Source organism: Mesoplodon mirus (genome assembly GCF_964341445.2).
Source record: "Mesoplodon mirus genome assembly, chromosome: 11".
Lineage (NCBI taxonomy): Eukaryota > Metazoa > Chordata > Mammalia > Artiodactyla > Ziphiidae > Mesoplodon > Mesoplodon mirus.
The window spans coordinates 78,141,615-78,165,933 of record NC_138987.1 but is presented as its reverse complement, the minus strand read 5'-3'; the positions used below and the strand labels follow the sequence as shown (position 1 = coordinate 78,165,933).

Here is a 24,319-nt window from a genome sequence, read left to right as displayed (position 1 = left end):
AATGCAAGATTCCAGACAGCTGTGTTGACAGACCCATGAGTCTGCGCACACCCCAAGATCCTTAAGATAGGAGCCCGGTGTGAAATACCTCATTCAGAAAGAAAGAGGAAAGGGCAGTGAACTAGGGGACTGGCAGGTCCAGCTAAAGAAGGGAGAACAGCATCCCTCCCATTCCAGTACAAGAGGACGCCCACAGGCTGATAGAGCTGCCGGAAATCAGAAAGCTCAGGATGGCGGAGCTGTGAGAAGGACAAGACCAAGTCCCTATCCTCGGGGAACGGGGGTGCAGTTCCCTGACAGCCCATCCCCCTGAGGTTGATTTTACACTGTTTCTCACTTCATCAGGCTGAGTTTTCCAGACCAGCTAAGCCATTCATTAAAAATTCATTCACACCCATCTCAATGAGAGAAAACAGGCAATCTCACATGTAGTAGGTGGGTGCCCAAACTGAAAGGTCTCTAGGTGGTCTACATGTATCAAAGGCTTTAAAAATTACACTTTTGGCCAAAAAATTCACTTCTAGGAATTTTCTGTAAGGAAATAACCAGAAAAGTATTCAAAAATATATATACATATATATGTGAGATTGTGATACAGTAAGAAATATATATATATATATATATATATATATTTTTTTTTTTTTTTTTTTTTGCATTACACGGGCCTCTCACTGTTGTGGCCTCTCCCGCTGCGGAGCACAGGCTCAGCGGCCATGGCCCACAGGCCCAGCCGCTCCGCGGCATGTGGGATCCTCCCGGACCAGGGCATGAACCCGTGTCCCCTGCATCAGCAGGCGGACTCTCAACCACTGAGCCACCAGGGAAGCCCAAGAAATATATATTTTGATCTTCATCCCAACTCCTGGTCAGAGACCCTAAAAGCTTTGTAATTTCTGAAGTCATAAACATGCTAGGAACATCTTTTGTTTTAATATTTGGTTTCTGCCCCCAAGTTCCTGGCACTGGGCTCGTAAATTCCTTGCAATTTCCTAAGTGATAAGAGCACTGGGAGCACCTTTTGTTCTGATCCTTGGTCTTTGGCCCTGGTTCCTGACACAGAGCTCCTAAATCCCTTGGATTCCCTGGGAGATAGGAGTGTCTTTTGTTCTCATGAGGTGACTTTTACTGGGCTCCTGGATGGCTTCAGGATGGGGGCTGGTCATGAGAAAGATCACGTGCGATTATAAGCTTGGAACTTTCAGCCCTACCCCCATCCTCAGGGAGGGCATAGGTGAGGGAGGCTGAGTTAATAATCGATCATGCCTACGTGATGAAGCTTCCCTGAACTATGGGGTTCGAAGAGCTTCCAGGTTGGTGAACACATCAACATGCCCAGAGAGTGATGGAGCCCAACTCCACAGGGACAGAAGCTCCTGCACTCAGGACCCTCCAGACCTTAGTCTGTGCATCACTTCACCTGGCTGTTTATCTGTACACTTTATCATACCCTTCTTTATGTAATAAAGTGGTAAACAAAAGTGTTTCTCTGAGTTCTGTGAGTCATTACAGCAAATTATCAAAGCTGAGGAGCGGGTTCTGGGAACCCCCAACTTGTAGCCAGGTCAGACATAAATGGGGGTAACCTGGGGACCCAGTACTTGCGACTGGTGTCTGAAGTGGGGCAATCTTGTAGAACCAAGCCCTTACCCGGGCGGATCTGATGCTAACTCCAGGTAGGGAGTGTCAGGACTGAATCGAATTCTAGGACACCCAGCAGGTGTCGGAGAATTGCTTGGTGTGGGAGCAAACTCCCACAAGAAGTCTTGTGAGTGTGAGTAGAGGAAGAGATGGGAATGTCCCTGTCAATCTAAAAGATGCACCTCACTGTGTTAATTACAAAAAACGGCAATATAGAGAAGGAAAGACACCTAATAAACCAAAACCTTAATGGATTTGACTATTCCCACGCATATTATACTTTAGATCATAACACTGGATTACAAATAATAGCACTGTTTCTAAAAAGAAAACAAAAGACCTATTATTTTTCTAATTTATTTGTTATTCAACCATTTGGAAAGTAAAAAGCATCATTGAAGACAACTGACCGTACTACTATATTACCACACTTTTATGAGGTACTTAACATATATTCCTTTCCCCTTCCAAAATGATACAAAATAGTAGGCATGAGTCACCTTTGTGTCCATATGTATCATATCTGGAAATGTGCAGATGTTATCCATATAGATTTTTTCTGGAAATTGGTTAGGACAGAGTGCTTGGTGTTTTAAGTGAATTCAAGTAGATGCCAAAATATTTTTTTTAAGTGCTGAATGGGGAACCACTGCAGTGATGAGGTAGCAGTGTGAAAGCCTCTCACATGGTACCTGACACTAGTGAATCTAAGCTTTGAGAAATCACCAAAAATCTAGAATTAGGAGAGTTTTCTAAATGTCTAAAAGATGGAGAAAGAACTCTCCAAATTATAGACAAGTGAGCTTAAGACGAAATGATGACAAAATTTTAGAACTTATTCTACTTGTGAGCACTGGAAAAAGAATCTCTGATTCTGGGAGCCAACAGGGGTTCACAAAAAGGGAGTTAACTGACTAATCTCACATGTTAATAGGAGAGGGGATGTGATAGATGCATCACATCTTTATTTTAACAAAGACATTTAGCAGAATCTCTCAGGATCTCCTTGCATGTAAGATGGAATAAGACAGGTTTGAGCACACACAAAGAGTGGTGAATAATAAATCGATGTCTCCTCGGATGGAGACCTCCAGGGTACGTCACAGGGTTCTGGTAATACCTCTGGGCTGTCCAATATTTTTACCAAAATCTTAAATGAATCTATAGTGTATGCTAACCAAGCCTGCGGAAGGCCTGTATCTAGGAAGGAGAGTTAGTTACTGTACTGGGAGACTGAGCTTCACAAAGAATTTAAACGCTTGAAATTGTTACTTAATTCTAACAGGATTCAACAGAATATGGGTAACAGTAAAGACCCACATTTGGACATAAAAGAGAACAAGATACTCGCAATCCAGATTAAAACTCTACACGTGGTATGTCCAAGGGCTGTTAGTCGTTCCTAAGCTCAGAGTTACTGTGTCCTGGTTACCGAAACAGACCAAACTACCAATAGACAGTCAGGGAACCACCTAAGTCAATATTTTTCATTTCAATTCACTCTAACAGATATTTACTGAGCAACTGCTAGATGTCAGGTATAACGTGGAGCCCAGAGATACAAAGAGAAGACACAGCATTGGCTACTGAAGAGTTAACATCATAGTAGGTGAAAGAGAGGAGAAACAGGGAAAGATGATTAAAAGTGAGAGAATTCTAGCAGTAGGAGAACCTACCAGGTACAGAGATAAGGAAGAGGGAGGCGTTCTCCCAAGTGGGAAAGGGAACGTGGGTGGTATCCAATGTGGGGCAGCAGCCCCTCAGGGTGCAACTTCAACGCCAGAGCACCTTCACAGGACAGCTCCAGGATGCTGGGGGAAGGGTCTCTAAGTGATGTCTCAGGGAGATAGGTTTGAGGAAATGGGGGACACTCAGCCTGAAGAAAGATGGCAGACAGAAATGATACCAAGTTCTCCAGGGGAAAGGCTCTCTGGCATATTCATGGCTACATCCCCAGTGTCTAGCACAGTGCCTGGTGCATTCTCGTCACACAATAAAACAGGTGATTTCATATAAAAACTCCCAGCTTCTCTTCAAATATTAGAAGACCTGGCAACTCTGGGCCTCTATGGCTGCATGGACATACCTGGGTGCCCATTTAGGTGGTTCAAGTACTCACAGTTTGCCACAGGGCCTGCCAACTAACTACTGAGAGGCAGACTTCAGCTCAAAGAAAGATGTAAGATCTAAAACTAGAATCGGTGTTTGGGATAACCAGAAATGTCCACACAGAGATGCGATAACAGCCTACCTTAAACACCATCTAGAGAGGACAGTCTCTCGGGTTCCACGTCACCCTGAATGTACTTCCATTATAGAATTTAATCAGTTTTTTAAAACCCTTTTACTACACTCCTCAAATGTTATGAGCATTTTCATACATTTTTAGAAATTAATTTTTTGTCACTGTATCCATCTCACTTAGCACACAGTAGATTCTAAGTGAAGGTTTACTGAACGAACAAATAAACTTACATGAAGTTGGAAGTTGGAAAAGATCATCTTTCTCTTTCTATTCAAAGAATGTCTAACTTTATTTGATTTAGCCTTCCTTTCTCATTTAAAGGTAGGCCAAGCAATAGGAAGTAAAACAATGTTTTTTTTTTTTCTAAAATAATCTTAATAGTCATGCCTACTGGCTGAAAGCCTTCCAGATTTTGGCAAACAGAACATAAAGAGCCCCTTATCTGTCTGAAATCCTCGTCCTCTTCGTAAAAGTGCCCAGTAAGGGGGGGCCATACTGAGCTCACAGCAATCGGAAGGCACCTGTTCCCAGGAAAGGTTACAGGGTCACACAGTTTGGCATCAAGCAGCCAGAGGAGGAGGGGTAGGAGAGGAGAAGAAAGTCATTGGTTGCCCCTCACCCAGCAACGCACACCTCACAGCCTAGAGCTCTAGATAAAGCCCATTACTCTCTTTTAGTTTTCTTCTTTGAAAAATACCTCTGGTTTAGGAAAAAAATAAAAACAGCCTGTATCTCTGCAAGAGACTTCTACTAGGGAATATACTAGGGTCCCTCCTCAAGCGGACCCCAACTCTATTTCAGTCAAACAGCCACACGTCAATGAACTGGCAGGGGTCTGGAAACTGCGTGAAAGGTCGTGACACTCCATCACCGTGACTCGTGTCTAGTTTCAGGCCCTGAACCTGGAATTTTCCTGGTATATAGATCAAGTAACGTTTAAGAGGGCCACCTGACTACTTCATGCCACCACCAATGGTCCCTGTGGGTCAAAACATTCTGATTATCACCGCATCCCCATGCCTGTCATAGCAAATGCTCTCACCTAAGTCTTTGGCAGCTAAGCTCTGCCACTTGGCCTCGGGAACTCCAGGATCCCATCATCCTCAGTGGAGTCAGAAAACCCACCTCAATGGCAGCATCTCCCACATCACACTCGGCCTACAGAAGAGAGCCAACACAGAGCTTCCCAACCTTGTGGGCACTCCCTCACTAATGTATTTCTCGATGTCTCAATGAAGGGAGAAGCACCTGGTCCTCTCAGGGAATGCAGTAGAGGGTGGGAGTGAGGTGTGTGCAGACGATGTGATAAATGCACTCCAACATTCCTATCTCAGTGAGCTTCTGGATTCCTTTCTCTACCATGCCAGGGAGATTTTGGCATCTCAGCCTCATTAAGCATAGACTTCCACTGAGTCCCAGTGGTTCCCAGGATTCTCAATCACCAGTGTGCTAGTTGCAACTGCTGATTCCCTAATCCCATCCCAAGATATTTTAAGCCAGTAGATCTGAGAGGGGGCCCAGGGGTCTGCCCTAAACAACCCAGTGATTCAAGACAGGTGATACTCAGAACAACAATACACAGGTCTCAAAGCTTAAGGTAAGGCTGCATATGGTTGCCATGCTTACCAGAAAAAAATCCAGTTTTCTCAGCAATAACACGACATACGTTCTTTTCCAGTAAGACTATAAACCTGGGAAAAGACAAAATTAAACGTACCCCTCATCTTCTGTTTTTGGTGTCTCAAATGATGGGTTCTCCAACACCTTCCTGGTGACTTTCCACAGCCCAGTTCTAATTCTCCCATCTTCCTATATCACCATTCATTTTTCTTCTTTTACCTCCTGCCTTCATTACAGCTCTCATACTTTTAAATGCTTTCCATAGTCTTAGATCATTCAGCCAATAAACAATGACATCTGGTTCTTCTCGTTTTTCCTCTAAGGAGAATCCCTTAGGCCCTTAATCATTTTGGTTGCTCTTATTTTGCATTTCCTCCAGTAACAGGAATAAATCAGCAAATCATCGTCACTTCATGTATATAAAGAACCAAAGGATGTGGTTCCAAGGCACCAATGTAAACAAAAGTGTAGCGGGGAGATGGTGCCCTGAGGCCAAAGCAAAACTCATCTGCACCTGGCTCTGAGGAAGCTGTAGGGAGGGGTCAGGCAAAGGGGAGCCGGTCAGGAGGAGGCCGTTACAGTCTCTGTTGTCACATAGTACTCAGAGTAGCGACTGCGTCAAAGAAAGGGTGAGGAAACTGAGGGCAGGAAGATCAGTGACCACAGAAGGAAGCAAGTCCCAGAAGAAAAATCTTCCAGAAGTGAGTCAGTAAACAATAAAAATTAACAGATCAACACCAAATATAATATAGTTATACCTATAACTGAGCTGTCAATTTTTAGCAAATGTTTTTTTCTTTCAAAAGTATATATGTTTGGGGCTTCCCTGGTGGCGCAGTGGTTGAGAGCCTGCCTGCCGATGCAGGGGACACGGGTTCGTGCCCCGGTCCGTGAGGATCCCGCATGTCGCGGAGCGGCTGGGCCCGTGAGCCATGGCCGCTGAGCCTGCGCGTCCGGAGCCTGTGCTCCGCAACGGGAGAGGCCACAGCAGTGAGAGGCCCGCGTACCGCAGGGAAAAAAAAAATCCTCATGATACAGAAATATTTTCCTCTCATTTTCTATCCCTCCTACACCACGAGACAGACTGTAGTCTAAAGGCTATCTTACGTCTAAAGCATATCCTAACAGGCAAGGATGCTAACCTCCTCCTCTTGGGGTTTCTAAGATAAACTTAGTTTGGCATGAAATTTTCAGAGGATTTTTTTTTTCATTTTTCTCTATAAAAACTTTATTGCCTCCAATCACATTTTTCCTTAACTACATCCATCACTAAACATCCTAGACAATCTGGTCAAACATCCTAAACAGTCTTCACTTGTCTCCTATCACAGACTTAGAAAACAAAATTATGTCTTGTAGCAATAGACTATCTCAAAATGCATTCCCATAGAGGTCAAATCAAAAGAAACAGAACCAAAAGGAACATGCCACCATTTCTTTTAGGTTTTGGGCACAGCGGTAAGAGCTGATTTTCATGGTTCGCATATCATTTGTGACTAAAAGATGCAAACTGATGCAAAAAACTCTCAAGATCCAGACATTAAAATGTTGCAAATCCTTACAGCTGCACATATTAAGATATTCTATTTTTTAACTCTGACATTTTAAACCAGCCACTTTCACTCATCTGGTTTATATTACCATCAGAGCCTTCAATAAAATAAAACTTTACAGCAAACTAGTAGAATACTATGATTCAACAGCCTAAACATGGAAAGAGAATTGAGGTCATTTAATTTGCCTTCGCTTCCCCATCTTTAACATGGAAAAACCGCGGGTCCTTTCTTGTTGAAGGAAGCTTCTCCTTGCTTCTTGATATGGAATGGCACCACTGACAATCCAGCGGGAGCTTCTCCTCAAGAGAAAGTGGGGTAGAGAGGAAATAAAATTTAAAAAGCTAAGCACCTTTTATATCAATCAGGACCATTTTTCAAGGTGGGCGTTATGGGCATTACGAGGCTTGGTTCTGTGTCAATTCAGTGTCTACAAAGTGACTTAATGTGCTTCTCCTGATTCCACAGTTAAAAACACGTCATGGCCAGTGAAGGATAAAGAAGAAAAATAAAAAAGGTTACTGCTGCAGATTAAGTTTTCACAGATGTTTTGATTCTGCTCTACAACAGTCCAAAAACATTCCTGTGTGCCCTTGGAAATGAGATTATGAAAAGACTGAACAGAAGATTTGACTAGCGACAGAAATTCATTAGAAATCTAAATTCACTTCAAGCAACACAAAGAAATTATTATTTGTATCAGTTAAAGTTTGACCAGAGAAGCAGATCAGGAATGATACAGCAGAAGGAATTTGCTGCAGAGATTTGACCTTCCACAATCACGGGAACTCCTTACATAGCCTATGCAAGGCTTCTGCTACTGTGTCTATAACAAGTGGAACGCCAGCAGGGCAGGCATTCAAGAAGGAAGGATGGACTTGAAGTAGGGGAAAGGAAGGAGGGACTGGAACCCACAAAGATGAACTAGAATACACTTCTGTTTCTTGCAGCCTCCTAGGCTCCAACTTTAACTATGGGAGTGGCTTGCAAACAGGCCAGCAGTCTCCACAGAGCCGCACACATACCTGCACCATGATTCCAAGTAGCTAAAGGAGATCCGGAGAATTCCGGAGGAGCTGCAGAATTAGCTACTGCTGCACACCAGAGCAGGTTACTCAGCAAGCCTGGGGCAACCAGCATGAGCTGCGACACACCAAAACCTACACATACCTTCTGAGTGGGTACAGACCCCACCCCACCCCGACCCCCTGTCCTCCACCCGCCTTTTGTCTGTAGAAAAACTTTAGTAAAAGAAAAATATTTAATCAGAGAGGTGAGAAAATGCAGAAGCAAAGGAAAGCAGTCCAACAAGACTAAATAGTTTAGTCATTAAGCAAGGTCAAGGACTTTTAGTTCCTCCTCAAGAGCTATAGATAATATCCTGAGCCATATCTTTTTTTAAATAATTACATATATATGTATATATAAATAAAGGGGGAAAGTCCATAACCATCCCCGCAATTTAAACTTTTTTGTTCCCTTTCAATATTTGCCCACCTGCATAATGATTTTGAAATAAAAATCATAACATAAATACAACTTTATATTCAGGTTTTTTAAGTCAGCTTTACATAGTACAAATTTTCCACACTTTCAACAGTTTTTTTCTGGATTTCTGTGAAGTCATTTAGTTTTGCATAACTAAGTATATTTATAAAAATATGGTCACCAGGGCTTCCCTGGTGGCGCAGTGGTTGAGAGTCTGCCTGCCAATGCAGGGGACACGGGCTCGGGCCCTGGTCCGGGAGGACCCCACATGCCGTGGAGCAACCAAGCCCGGGTGCCACAACCGCTAGGCCTGCGCTGAGCCATATCTTTTGAGCTATTTTGTAAATACTGAAACCCCCATCAGGTGGATGAAGTTAACTACATGATGACCAGACTGTAGCCATCACATAAACTGCCACAATTCCAAGAACTGGCCTCAAAGAAATGGGCACAAACCAACCCTGGAACTGAGCCTGTGTTTAAAACAATCAAGATGATGCTGATCAGACCACGGCATGACCAAGTTCAAGATGACTGTCAGAGCTGATTGTGCTGTTCCTGCACACAGCCCCCTCCCTCCACCTATACATCCCTGAAACACCCCTTTAAAAGCTCTCATCCGCTGACTGGCAGTGGGGAGTTGGCCTTTGGACATGGGTCCATCTTCTCCCCCAGTTGTCGCCTCCGAAATAAGCAAACTTTCTTTTCCACCAACCTGTCCTCTCAAGTATTGGCTTTCCAGCGGTGAGCAGTGGGACTGCGCTTTCGGGAACACAGCCACTTTGAGACAGGCTGGGACCTGAGACCCTTTGCTGCAGTGCTGCAATGCTTGCGCCTGGACAAACCTCTCCTTGAGCAACAAAATACAAAGAAACTATATGGGACTAAAAATAACTGCTTGCATGCCCAGCTGGGGCAAATTCTGGATAAAACATTCAAAGAGACCAAAAACCCAACTGCCACTTTTGAAGGGCCCCGAGCAAAAGCAGGATGCTGTGCATGCCCCCTGCACCCAAGAGCACCTAATGGGTGGGCAAACTACCTAAGTCACCCCTCTGGCCTGACCCCTGGACACACTCCTACCCTCACCCCATGTAAGGAACAAGCTGGCCCCCCTCAGGAAGAGAGAACAGGCAAGGGAACCTGTTGCTTGTTCTCACTGCCCCCTGCTGCAGCAGGGGCCCCAATAAAGCCTTGCCTGAATTTGTCTGGACTCAGTTCATTTTCGGTTGATTAAGGAGGCCAAGAATCCTGGTCGGTAACCACTTCACTTTCACTTTCCAAACCTCGAAGAAATTTCTCCTGTCCAGCCCTTGCCCCATACAACACAGGAAAGGAATTTCTAAGTTGCAGTTCCAGTTAGTTAAATTGATATGATACAAAGTCACTGCACCTTCATAAGCTGCCTTCATTTTCCATTGTGCCCTGCCCTCCAAACTGGTAAAAGGAGACATTCTAATAATCCATTTACTCACTTCAACTTCTGCCCATTTCTTATGTGAGAAAAACTGTGAATAGTCTCTTTCTACATAAGTAAGTACCTTTATAATAACAAGCATTACAGGGACTTCCCTGGTGGTCCAGTGGCTAAGACTCCACTGCAGGGGGCAAAGGTTTGATCCCTGGTCAGGGAACTAAGATCCCCAGTGCAGATCTTTGGTGTGGCCAAAAAATTAAAAAGAAGGAAAAAAAGCATTACACATCTTTATAAATAAATAAATAAAATTTTTATTGTTTATTCTTAAGGGAATTTCTAGTCATTAGTATGTGTGACATTCATTCACTAAATCAAAGATAATACTTTTAATAAAAAAATCAGTTTAAGTTTTGCACAGGGAAAAATCCTGTTAAGAAGCTCAAAAGACTACCTATAGAGTAGAAGGAAATATTTACCAACCACATATCTGACAAAGGATTTATATCTAGTATGTATAAAGAAACCGCAAAACTCAACATTTAAAAAAAGATCCATTTAGAAAATCCACAAAAAATATGAAGAGAAAGTTTAACAAAGAGGACATACAGAAGGCAAATAGATACATGAAAAAATATTTAACACCATCAGCCATTAGGGAAATGCTAATTAAAGCCACAACTTCACACCTACCAAAATGGCTACAATAAAAAACAGTGACAATACCAAATCTGGTGAGGAAGCAGAGAGACATACACTGCTGATGGAAAACAGTTTGTCAGTTTCTTAAAAAACTAAACATGCAACTACCACATGACCCAGCAATTGTACTCCTGAACATTTATCCCAGAGAAACAACTACTTATGTTCACATAAAAACCTGTAAATGAATGTTTGTAGTGGTACTATTTGTAATAGCTAAAACCTGGAAACAACCCAGAAGTCCTTTAACAGGTGAATTACTAAACACACTGTGATACATCCATTCAATGGAATATTACTGAGCAATAAAAAGGAATGAACTATTGATACATGCAACAATCTGAATAAGCTCCAGAGAATTATTCTGAGTGCAAAAAATTCTCAAAGTTTACACCCTGTATGGTTCTAAATGGAACATTCTTGAAATGACAAAATTACATAGAGATGGAGTACATATTAGTAGTTGTTATCGATTAGGTGTCTATAGCTATGATAGGAAAACATGAAGCTCTTTGTGACAGAACTGTTCTATATCTTGACTGTGATGGTAGGCTCACATGATAAAACTGCATAGACTAAATATACATTCAACTAAAAGAAAAAGAAAAAGAATATATGTAAAACTGATGAAACCTGAATAAAAACTATGGATTGCATCAATGTCAACCCCCTGGTTGTGACTGTGTACTATAGTTATGCAAGATGTTACCACTGGGGAAAATGGATAAAAGATATGAGGGATTTCTATATTATTACTTACAGTTGCATGGGAATGTACAGTTATCTCAAAATTCAACGTGTTTTTTAAAAAATGGGTTTGCAAAGCCAGATAAAGACACTACAAGAAAAGAAAAGTATAGGCCAATTTCCCTGATGAACACAGATGCAAAAATCCACAACAAAACACAAGCAAACCAAATTCAATAACACATTAAAAAAATCATACACCATGAACAAGTGGGTTTTATCCCTGGGATGCCAAGATGGCTCAGCACACGCAAGTCAGTTAATATGATACACTACATTAACAAAGTGAACAATAAAAATCACATGATCATCGTAAATAGATGCAGAAAAATACATCTGATGAAATTTAACACACTTTAATGGTAAAAAACTCTCAACAAACTAGGTTTATAGGGAATTTACCTCAACATAATAAAGAACATTTATGAATAGGCCACAGCTAACATCATACTCAACAGTGAAAAACTGAAAACTTTCCTGCTAAGATCAGGAACAAGGCATGAAGGCCCACGCTTGTCATTTCTTTTTAGCACAGAACTGGAAGTCCTAGGTAGAGCAATTAGGCAAGGAAAAGAAATAAAAGACATCTAAATCAGAAAGGAAGAAGTAGAATTATCACTGTTTACAGATGACATGATCTTATATGTAGAAACCCTAAAGATGCCACCAAAAATCTATCAGAACTAATACACAAATTCAGTAAAGTTGCAGAATACAAAGATCAGCATTCAAACATGAGCCATATTTCAATACACTAAGAATGAACTATCCAAAATTAAGAAAACAATCTCATTTACTATAGCATCAAAAAAAATAAAATACTTAGGAATAAACTTAACCAAAGAGATGAAAAACGTATACACTTACAACTACAAATCACTGATGAGAGAAATTAAAGACACAAATAAATGGAAAGACATCCGATGTTCATCAATGGGAATACAATATTGTTAAAATGTCCATATCACCCAAAGCCATCTACAGATTCAATGTAATCCCTATCAAAATCCCAAGGCATTTTTTACAGAAAAAGAAAAAACATCATAAATTTCATACTGACCACAAAAGAACCTGAATAGATCAAGAAGAACAAAGCTAAAGGCACCACGCTTCCTGACCGCAAAATATATTCCAATGTTACAGTAATTAAAACAGTACATTACTGGCATAAAAACAGACATATAGACCAATGGAAAATAATAGAGAAATTAACCCACATATATATGGTCAAATGATCTTTAACAAGGGTCCCAAGAATACACAATGGGGAAAGTACAGTCTCTTCAATAAATGGTATTGGGAAAACTGGTTATCCACATGCAAAAGAATGAAATTAGACCCTTATCTTCCAACGTACACAAAAATCAATCCAAAAATGTATCAAAAATTTATATGGGGCTTCCCTGGTGGCGCAGTGGTTGAGAGTCCGCCTGCTGATGCAGGGGACACGGGTTCGTGCCCCGGCCCGGGAGGATCCCACGTGCTGCGGAGCGGCTGGGCCTGTGAGCCATGGCTGCTGAGCCTGAGCGTCCAGAGCCTGTGCTCCGCAACGGGAGAGGCCACAGCAGTGAGAGGCCCACATACAGCAAAAAAAAAAAAAAAAAAAAAAAAAAAAAAAATTTATATGTAAGACCTGAAACTGTAAAACTCCTAGGAGAAAAACATAGGGGAAAAACTTCATGATGTTAGGTTTGGCAGTGGTTTCTTAGATATGATAACAAAAGTACAAACAATAAAAGCAAAATTAGACAAGTGGGACTACATCAAACCAAAAAGCCTTTACACAGCAAAGGAAACAAATCAACAGAGTGAAAAGGCAACCTACAGAAGAGGAGAAAACATGTGCAAACCAAATATCTAATATGTTGTTAATATCTAAAATACATAAGGAATTCCTACAACTTAAAGCAGAAGAAATTAAATAACCTGATTTTAAAATGGGCAAAGAACTTGAATAGACACTTTTCCAAAGAAGACATACAAATGGCCAGTAGGTACTTGGAAAATGCTTACACCACTAATCATCAAAATCTAATCATGCAAATCATGCACTAATCATGCAAATCAAAACCACAATGAGTTATCACCTCACTCCTGTTAGGTTGGCTTTTATGAAAAAAAAAGGTAAGCAGGCGCTGCGTAAAGGAGCTCCAGAGACGGGTGCAAGCCGCGGCTAACAGCGCGGACTGCAGAGACGGGCATGAGACGCTAAGGCTGCTGCTGCCGCCACCAAGAGGCCTGTGTGCGAGCACAGGTCACTATCCACACCTCCCTTCCGGGGAGCCTGTTAAGCCCGACACTGCCAGGGTCCCAGGATCCAGGGACAACTTCCCCAGGAGACTGCACAGCGAGCCTCACTCAGGCTGGTGCAACGTCACGCCGGCCTTTGCCATCGCACGCTCGCCCGGCATCCATACCCCTCCCTCCCCGCGGCCTGAGTGAGCCGCAGCCACCGAATCAGCTGCTCCTTTAACCCCATCCTGTCTCAAAGAAGAACAGACGCCCTCAGACAACCTACACGAAGAGACAGGGACAAATGCAAAGGTGAACCCTGGGAGCTGTGCGAACAAAGGAGAGAAAGGGAAATCTCTCCCAGCAGCCTCAGGAGCAGCGGATTAAAGCTCCACAATCAACTTGACGTACCCTGCATCTGTGGAATACCTGAAGAGACAATGAATCATCCCAAATTGAGAAGGTGGACTTTGAGAGCAAGATTGATTATTTTTTCCCCTTTTCCTCTTTTTGGGAGTGTGTATGTGTATGCTTCTGTGTGACATTTTGTCTGTATAGCTTTGCTTTCACCATATGTCCTAGGGTCCTATCCATCCATTTTTTGTTTTCTTGTTTCTTTTTTTTACTTAAAAAAATTTTTTTCATAATAACTATTTTTTTAATTTAATTATTTTATTTTACCTTACTTTTTTATTTTCTTTTACGTTCTTCCTTTCTTTCTTTCTTTCTACTTTTTCTCCCTTTTATTCTGAGCCGTGTGGATGAAAGCCTTATGGTGCTGCAGCCAGGAGTCAGTGCTGTGCCTCTGAAGTGGGAGAGCCAACTTCAGGACACTGGTCCACAAGAGACCTCCCAGCTCCACGTAATATCAAATAGGGAAAATCTCCGCCTCAACACCAACACCCAGCTTCACTCAACGACCAGCAAGCTACAGTGCTGGACACCCTATGCCAAACAACTAGCAAGACAGGAACACAACCCCACTCATTAGCAGAGAGGCTGCCTAAAATCATAATAAGTCAACATACACCCCAAAACACACCACCAGACGTGAACCTGCCCACCAGAAAGACAAGATCGAGCCTCATCCACCAGAACACAGGCACTAGTCCCCTCCAGCAGGAAGCCTACACAACCCACTGAACCAAACTTAGCCACTGGGGACAGACACCAAAAACAACGGGAACTACGAACCTGCAGACTACAAAAAGGAGACCCCAAAAACAGTAAGATAAGCAAAATGAGAAGACACAAAAACACACAGCAGGTGAAGGAGCAAGATAAAAACCCACCAGACCTAACAAATGAAGAGGAAATAGGCAGTCTACCTGAAAAAAAATTCAGAATAATGATAGTAAAGATGATCCAAAATCTTGGAAATAGAATAGAAAAAATGCAAGAAACATTTAACAAGGACCTAGAAGAACTAAAGATGAAACAAGCAACGATGAACAACACAATAAATGAAATTAAAAATACTCTAGAACTTCCCTGGTGGTGCAGTGGTTGAGAGTCTGCCTGCCGATGCAGGGGACATGGGTTCGTGCCCTGGTCCGGGAAGACCCCACATGCCGCGGAGCGGCTGGGCCCGTGAGCCATGGCCGCTGAGCTTGCGCGTCCGGAGCCTGTGCTCCGCAACACGAGAGGCCACAACAGTGAGAGGCCCGCGTACCGCAAAAAAAAAAAAAAAAATACTCTAGAAGGGATCAATAGCAGAATAACTGAGGCAAAGAACAGATAAGTGACCTGGAAAATAAGTATTGGAAATAACTTCTGCAGAGCAGAATAAAGAAAAAAGAATGAAAAGAACTGAGGACACTCTCAGAGACCTCTGGGACAACAATAAACACAGCAACATTCGAATTATAGGGGTTCCAGAAGAAGAAGAGAAAAAGAAACGGACTGAGAAAATATTTGAAGAGATTATAGTTGAAAACGTCCCTAATATGGGAAAGGAAATAGTTAATCAAGTCCAGGAAGCACAGAGAGTCCCATACAGGATAAATCCAAGGAGAAACACGCCAAGACACATTTTAATCAAACTGTCAAAAATTAAATACAAAGAAAACATATTAAAAGCAGCAAGGGAAAAACAACAAATAACACACAAGGGAATCCCCATAAGGTTAACAGCTGATCTTCCAGCAGAAACTCTGCAAGCCAGAAGGGACTGGCAGGACATATTTAAAGTGATGAAGGAGAAAAACCTACAACCAAGATTACTCTACCCAGCAAGGATCTCATTCACATTTGATAGAGAAATTAATACCTTTATAGAAAAGCAAAAGCTGAGAGAGTTCAGCACCACCAAACCAGCTTTACAACAAATGCTAAAGGAACTTCTCTAGGCAAGAAACACAAGGGAAGGAAAAGACCTACAATAACAAATGCAAAACAATTAAGAAAATGGGAATACGAATATACATATTGATAACTACCTTAAATGTAAATGGATTAAATGCTCCCACCAAAAGACACAAACTGGCTGAATGGATACAAAAACAAGACCCATATATATGCTGTATACAGGAGACCCACTTCAGACCTAGGGACACATACAAACTGAAAGTGAGGGGATGGAAAAAGATATTCCATGCAAATGGAAACCAAAAGAAAGCTGGAGTAGCAATTCTTATATCAGACAAAACAGACGTTAAAATAAAGACTACTACAAGAGACAAAGAAGGACACTACATAAGGATCAAGGGATTGTAAATATTTATGCACCAAACATAGGAGCACCTCAATACATAAGGCAAATACTAACAGCCATAAAAGGGGAAATCGACAGTAATGCATTCATAGTAGGGGACTTTAACACCCCACTGTCACCAATGGACAGATCATCCAAAATGAAAATAAATAAGGAAACACAAGCTTTAAATGATACATAAAACAAGATGGACTGAATTGATATTTATCGGACATTCCATCCAAAAACAACAGAATACACATTTTTCTCAAGTGCTCATGGAACATTCTCCAGGATAGACCATATCTTTGGTCACAAATCAAGCCTCGGTAATTTTAAGAAAATTGAAATTGTATCAAGGATCTTTTCCGACCACAAAGCTATGAAACTAGTTATCAATTACAGGAAAAGATCTGAAAAAAATACAAACACATGGAGGCTGAACAATACACTACTTAATAATGAAGTGATCACTGAAGAAATCAAAGAGGAAATCAAAAAATACGTAGAAACAAATGACAATGGAGACACGATGACCCAAAACCTATGGGATGCAGAAAAGCAGTTCTAAGAGGGAAGTTTATAGCAATACAATCCTACCTTAAGAAACAGGAAACATCTCGAATAAACAACCTAACGTTACTCCTAAAGCAATTAGAGAAAGAAGAACAAAAAAACCCCAAAGTTAGCAGAAGGAAAGAAATCATAAAGATCAGATCAGACATAAATGAAAAAGAAATGAAGGAAACGATAGCAAAGATCAATAAAACTAAAAGCTGGTTCTTTGAGAAGATAAACAAAATTGATAAACCATTAGCCAGACTCATCAAGAAAAAAAGGGAGAAGACTCAAATCAATAGAATTAGAAATGAAAAAGGAGAAGTAACAACTGACACTGCAGAAATACAAAAGATCATGAGAGATTACTATAAGCAACTCTATGCCAATAAAATGGACAACCTGGAAGAAATGGACACATTCTTAGAAATGCACAACCTGCCGAGACTGAACCAGGAAGAAATAGAAAATATGAACAGACCAATCACAAGCACTGAAATTGAAACTGTGATAAAAAATCTTCCAATAAACAAAAGCCCAGGACCAGATGGCTTCACAGGCGAATTCTTTCAAACATTTAGAGAAGAGCTAACACCTATCCTTCTCAAACTCTTCCAAAGTATAGCAGAGGGAGGAAAACTCCCAAACTCATTCTACGAGGCCACCATCACCTTGATACCAAAACCAGGCAAGGATGTCACAAAGAAAGAAAACTACAGGCCAATATCACTGATGAACATAGATGCAAAAATCCTCAACAAAATACTAGCAAACAGAATCCAACAGCACATTAAAAGGATCATACACCATGATCAAGTGGGGTTTATTCCAGGAATGCAAGGATTCTTCAATATACGCAAATCAATCAACGTGATACACCATATTAACAAATTGAAGGAGAAAAACCATATGGTCATCTCAATAGATGCAGAGAAAGCTTTCGACAAAATTCAACACCCATTTATGATAAAAACCCTGCAGAAAGTAGGCATAGAGGGAACTTCCCTCAACATAATAAAGGCTATATATGACAAACCCACAACCAACATCGTCCTCAATGGTGAAAAACTGAAAGCATTTCCACTAAGATCAGGAACAAGACAAGGTTGCCCACTCTCACCACTCTTATTCAACCTAGTTTTGGAAGTTTTAGGCACAGGAATCAGAGAAGAAAAGGAAATAAAAGGAATCCAAATTGGAAAAGAAGAAGTAAAGCTGTCACTGTTTGCAGGTGACATGATACTATACATAGAGAATCCTAAAGATGCTACCAGAAAACTAATAGAGCTAATCAATAAATTTGGTGCAGTAGCAGGATACAAAATTAATGCACATAAATCTCTGGCATTCCTATACACTAATGATGAAAAATCTGAAAGTGAAATTAAAAAAAACACTCCCATTTACCATTGCAACAAAAAGAATAAAATATCTAGGAATAAAACTACCTAAGGAGACAAGAGACATGTATGCAGAAAATTATAAGACACTGCTGAAAGAAATTAAAGATGATACAAATAGATGGAGAGATATACCATGCTCCTGGATTGGAAGAATCAATATTGTGAAAATGACTCTACTACCCAAAGCAATCTACAGATTCAATGCAATCCCTATCAAACTACCATTGCTATTTTTCTCAGAACTAGAACAAAAAAATTTCACAATTTGTATGGAAACACAAAAGACCCCGAATAGCCAAAGCAATCTTGAGAACGAAAAACGGAGCTGGAGGAATCAGGCTCCCTGACTTCAGACTATACTACAAAGCTACAGTAATCAAGACAGTATGGTACCAGCACAAAAACAGAAATATAGATCAATGGAACAATATAGAAAGCTCAGAGATAAACCCACACACATATGGTCACCTTATCTTTGATAAAGGAGGCAGGAATGTACAGTGGAGAAAGGACAGTCTCTTCAATAAGTGGTGCTGGGAAAACTGGACAGGTACTTGTAAAAGTATGAGATTAGATCACTCCCTAACACCATACAAAAATATAAGCTCAAAATGAATTAAAGACCTAAATGTAAGGCCAGACACTATCAAACTCTTAGAGCAAAACATAGGCAGAACACTCTATGACATAAATCACAGCAAGATCCTTTTTGACCCACCTCCTAGAGAAATGGAAATAAAAACAAAAATACACAAATGGGACCTAATGAAACTTCGAAGCTCTTGCACAGCCAAGGAAACCATAAACAAGACCAAAAGACAACCCTCAGAATGGGAGAAAATATTTGCAAATGAAGCAACTGACACAGGATTAATCTCCAAAATTTACAAGCAGTTCATGCTGCTCAATAACAAAAAAACAAGCAACCCAATCCAAAAATCGGCAGAAGACCTAAATAGACATGTCTCCAAAGAAGATATACAGACTGCCAACAAACACATGAAAGAATGCTCAACATCATTGAGCATTAGAGAAATGCAAATCAAAACTACAATGAGATATCATCTCACACCAGTCAGAATGGCCATCATCAAAAAATCTAGAAATAATAAATGCTGGAGAGGGTTTGGAGAAAAGGGAACACTCCTGCACTGCTGGTGGGAATGTGAATTGGTACAGCTACTATGGAGACCAGTGTGGAAGTTCCTTGAAAAACTACAAATAGAACTACCATATAACCCATCAATCCCACCACTGGGCATATACCCTGAGAAAACCATAATTCAAAAAGAGTCATGTACCAAAATGTTCATTGCAGCTCTATTTACAATAGCCAGGAGATGGAAGCAACCTAAGTGTCCATCATCGGATGAATGAATAAAGAAGATGTGGCACATATATACAATGGAATATTAGTCGGCCATAAAGAGAAACGAAATTGAGCTATTTGTAATGAGGTGGATGGACCTAGAGTCTGTCATACAGAGTGAAGTAAGTCAGAAAGAGAAAGACAAATACCGTATGCTAACACATATATATGGAATTTAAGAAAAAAAAATGTCATGAAGAACCTAGGGGTAAGACAGGGATAAAGACACAGACCTACTAGAGAATGGACTTGCGGATATGGGGAGGGGGAAGGGTAAGCTGTGACAAAGTGAGAGAGTGGCATGGACATATATACACTACGAAACGTAGAATAGATAGCTAGTGGGAAGCAGTCGCATAGCACACGGAGATCAGCTCGGTGCTTTGTGACTACCTAGAGGGGTGGGATAAGGAGGGTGGGAGGGAGTGAGATGCAAGAGGGAAGACATATGGAAACATATGTATATGTATAACTGATTCACTTTGTTATAAAGCAGAAACTAACACACCATTGTAAAGCAATTATACTACAATAAAGATGTAAAGAAAAAAAAAAGGTAAGCATTGGCAAGGATGTGAAGAATTTGGGACCCTTGTACACTACTGGCTAGAAAGTAAAATGGTGCGTCCACTATGGAAAACAGGATAGAGTTTTCTCAAAAAATTAAAAATACAATTACCATTTGATTCAGCAATCCTACTTCTGGGTATATATCCAAAAAAATTGAAATCGGGATCTCGAAGAGATATATGCACTCCCGTGTTCACTGTATTATTCACAATAACCGAGATATAAAAACAACTTAAGTGTCTATCGTCAGATGAATGGATAAAGAAAAGAGATACATATACACGATGTAAGATTATTCAGCCTTAAAAAGGAGGAAATCTTGCAATGTGCAACAACATGGAAGAACTTGGAGAGCATTATGCTACGTGAAATTAACCAGTCGCAGAAGTCCACTTATGTGAGGTACGTAAAGTAGTCAAACTCATAGAAATAGATAGTGAAATGGTGGTTGCCAAGGGCAGGATGAGAGGAGAGGGGCACCAAGAGTTACTGTTCAACAGGTATATAGTTTCAATTATACTAGAGGAATAAGTGCTAGAGAGCTGCTGTACAACATTATAGCTGACAATACTGTATTGTGCACTTAAAAAGTTAAGATGGTAGGGCTTCCCTGATGGCGCAGTGGTTGAGAGTCCGCCTGCCGATGCAGGGGACGCGGGTTCATGCCCCGGTCCGGGAAGATCCCACATGCCCTGGAGCGGCTGGGCCTGTGAGCCATGGCCTCTTAGCCTGCACATCCGGAGCCTGTGCTCTGCAACGGGAGAGGCCACAACAGTGAGAGGCCCGCGTACCGCAAAAAAAAAAAAAAAAAATTTAAGATGGTAGATCTCATGTTAGGTGTTCTTACAACAAAATTAATCATTAATTAATTGAATGGTTTTCAATTCTCGAAATTTCTGCTCAAACAAGCTTAAGATACAGTTAAGATAGTTTGAATATATTTCAAAGGCCACTTTGTGTTTTCACCGATTACCTAAAATAAAAATCATTCAAGTCATGATCTATGTAAAGTTCCCAGGCCAATGCTTGGTTCACACTGAATAATTAATAAATGTAAGTTTCTGTCCTTCCTTGCAACAGTCTTCAGAGTTGTGTGGGCCTAGCATCGTTAAGGTCGTCCCTTAGACATGCCGAGCCTCAGGCTATTGCACTGGAAGATGCAGTTTCACCTCAGGTGACTGTGATGAGAAAGCCTCCACGTCTTATTCAAATCAATGCCTGTGAGTACAGAAAGGTTAGTTAAATTTCTTTCTGAAGAGGCACTATTACTTTCCAGTTAGTGCACTCTAGACTTGTAACTCAATCTTCTCAAAAAAAAAGGGTATATCTTACACAGCCAGTAAGACACACTCTACAAAGAGCAATGCATCTTAGCAACCAGGCTGCTTTTTATAACCGGTGAGTATCAGCAATGCCCCGTCAATTCCCCTTCTCCTTTGCCCCTGTCCTGCACAACGCCTGCTTTCCTCTTCATCAGTGGCCTTGCCTCACTGTCTACTCCTTTCCTCCCCTTCTCTCTCTGCCGTCCCTGCCACCTCCTGCACGAATTAAAAAAAAATTTTTTTACAAAGTCAAGAAGTGAAGACACTCTTCCCCACCCTCCACCAAGTGGGCACAGGCATTTGACCCTGATCTTTGTACACGGAAAAAGCTCAGAGGAGGAACCTAGATGGTCTCCGTGGCTGTTATAAGCCCAGCACACTTCATGCTGTGAGCTACCACACCTTAAACTAACCAACAAACCTCTCTGTAATAAATGAAAAAGCAGGCCAATTTAGAAGTTACACACATATCGTGCCATCTAAGAATGTGCCATTTTAAGAAACATTTAGGGAAAAAAAGGACTGAGCAACTTAGTAGCTGAGATTATCTTTCAGCTGAAAAACAAAACCGCTTTCCAAAAGGATAAATGTTTATAAAATACTCTCTTCAGAGTCAAATGTGCTATTTCCTCACCCGCCTTAAAACATTCAACTTTCAGTTGAAGAATTAGGTACAATCGCTCTGGTTTCCTTTTCTAAGTCATCAGCCACCTGTCAAGAGACCTCGGCCTCCCGGCCTGGGCAGGCTTTTCAAGCTGTTTACCCTGTCTCGAATGACCAGTACCACAAAGACGGGTTCATATTACACCCGTTGGAAAATGCTTAAAACGCTGATGTTACTGAACCAATATTATTTCAACAGTTCTGTCCGGCACATTATAAGCTTAAATGCTGAGCCAAATTATAAGTAGCTGAGTCAAGCTCATGACTCGCGAGCCAGCACTTCCCTGGCATAGCCTTTCTCCCCTTCCACCTGAAGCTAGCCGTCTTTTAAATTCAAGAAAATACTCCAGCCCGCAAAAAACCCTGGCGTTCTCCCGATTCCCTTTGCACCTTATTCACACTTGAAACGCTGAATCATGACTCCGAGACTGTAAAAGAAAAACTACTTCAACTGGGACTCCAGGACCCCCAGAGGATCCCACGCTTTTCTGCCTTCCTTTGCTTTGCACCTTTTAAAGTCTAAATCTGGAGCCCTTCCCGAAGATCGGCGAGGCTCCAGGAGCAGCCAAGTCTGCAGGTCGGGAGAGCGCCTCTGCCCGCTGTGCTGCTCCTCCTCAAACCCACGCAAGCCCTGGCAGCTCACAACTCCCAAGGAGCTGACACACTCCCCGACTGCACAGCTCACCAGCAGCCGCCGAGAAACCCCCAACTTCGAAGCTGCACCACCACAGCCACCCGCCCGGAGCTCGTCGGGCCCGCGCTGGTCTCACTTGGCCACCGTACCACGGGGGTGAGGTGTGCGGAGGCGGGTGGGCTCCACCAACCCCCTCCCAGCCCTGGCCCCAGAGACCAGCCCGCCCAGAGCGCAAACTCTCGAGAAACTCAATCCCAAGTCCCAGCCCGCGCCTCCTGAACCGCCCCGGGAGCCCCAAGCAGCCGGGCGGAGGATCACGGAGCAGAGGGGCGTGGACAGCCTGGAGAGGAGGGAGGCGTGGAGGGGAAGGGGCGGCGAGAAAAGAAACGGCCCCCAAGCCAGTCCCGCAACTTCTCCCAGCCCGGGTTGGGGGTGAGGAGAAACGGCGGCGGCCGCGAGCAAGGGATGAGGGACTCACTTGAAGGTGAGGACGCAGAGCGGCCGGTAGGACTTGTGGCTGGTGTTCTCGGCCATGCCCTTGCCCCAGAAGTCGTTGGAGAAGATGCCCCAGCGCAGCGGGGCTCCGGGCCGCACGTCGGGGTTGTTGACGATCGCCCACACGTCGTCGTGCACGAACTCGCCCTGCAGCGAGCGGCCGTAGCACAGGCAGCTCGCCCCGGCCAGCAGCGCCGCGGCCCCAGGCGCCGAAAGTCCGCAGCCCCGCCGCCTGGAGGGCGCGCGGTCCCCGCCGCCGCCTCGGGCAGAGCTTGTCACTACCATCGCGCCGCCGCCGCTGCCCTGGCCTCTCCCGGGCGTCTGGCATCGTCCCCAGCCGGGGGCCGGGCGGCGCGCGGCGGCTGCCCGGAGGTGGGCTCGGGCATAGTCGGCGGCAGCTGGACCTGCCGCTAGCGCCCCACGCTCCGCCGCCGCCTGCGCCGCCGAGTTGGCCCAGCTGCAAATAAACAGCAGTTCCCCCGCCTCCCCTGGCCATCGCCACCTCCTCCGCCCCACTGCGCATGCCCCGCTCGCAATCGCCTCCACCCCCCAATCCCGAGACTAGCGCCGCTTTTCCCCCCATGTCCCGCACCCTCCCCCCGCGCCCTGGCTGGTCGCGCGCTCAGCCCGCGGGCGCCGCGGCCCCGGGCGGCGAGAGTCAGCGCGCAGGTGGAGCGGGGCCGCGGCGCGGGGCTACCCGGAGCGGCAGGGAAGGGGCATCCGGGGTCCTGTCCGCTGTGCCCGAGATGCTCTCCGCCTCCCAACATGTACCCCAGCACAGTCCGGGGAGGGCCTCCTGGTGGGCACCTCCAGGCCCCGGGCCAGGACGGGCTTAGCAGGTGCTCAGCCTGAACCCCCCGCCCGCCCTCCGGGAGGGAGCAGTGGCTGCCGCTGCCCGGGACTTCCCCGGCTTTTCAGCACCCCGGACAACAGCAGGGGCGGCCCGCGGGCCACTCTCTACCGCCCCGTTTCGC

The 24,319-nt window shown here is 43.2% G+C and overlaps 1 protein-coding gene across 3 annotated transcripts in view; it reads right to left on the bottom strand.

Moving 5' to 3' along the window:
• The window catches only part of TMTC1 (transmembrane O-mannosyltransferase targeting cadherins 1), a 290,711-nt gene extending 266,924 nt beyond the window's left edge, over window positions 1-23,787 (bottom strand). For all 3 annotated transcript variants that reach the window (XM_082634781.1, XM_082634782.1, XM_082634783.1), the window contains exon 1: window positions 23,329-23,787. In XM_082634781.1, coding sequence (XP_082490907.1) covers window positions 23,329-23,630 — 302 coding nt within the window. In that variant the 5' untranslated portion in view covers window positions 23,631-23,787. The remainder of the gene's footprint in view (window positions 1-23,328) is intronic.
• Window positions 23,788-24,319: the final 532 nt, after the last annotated feature.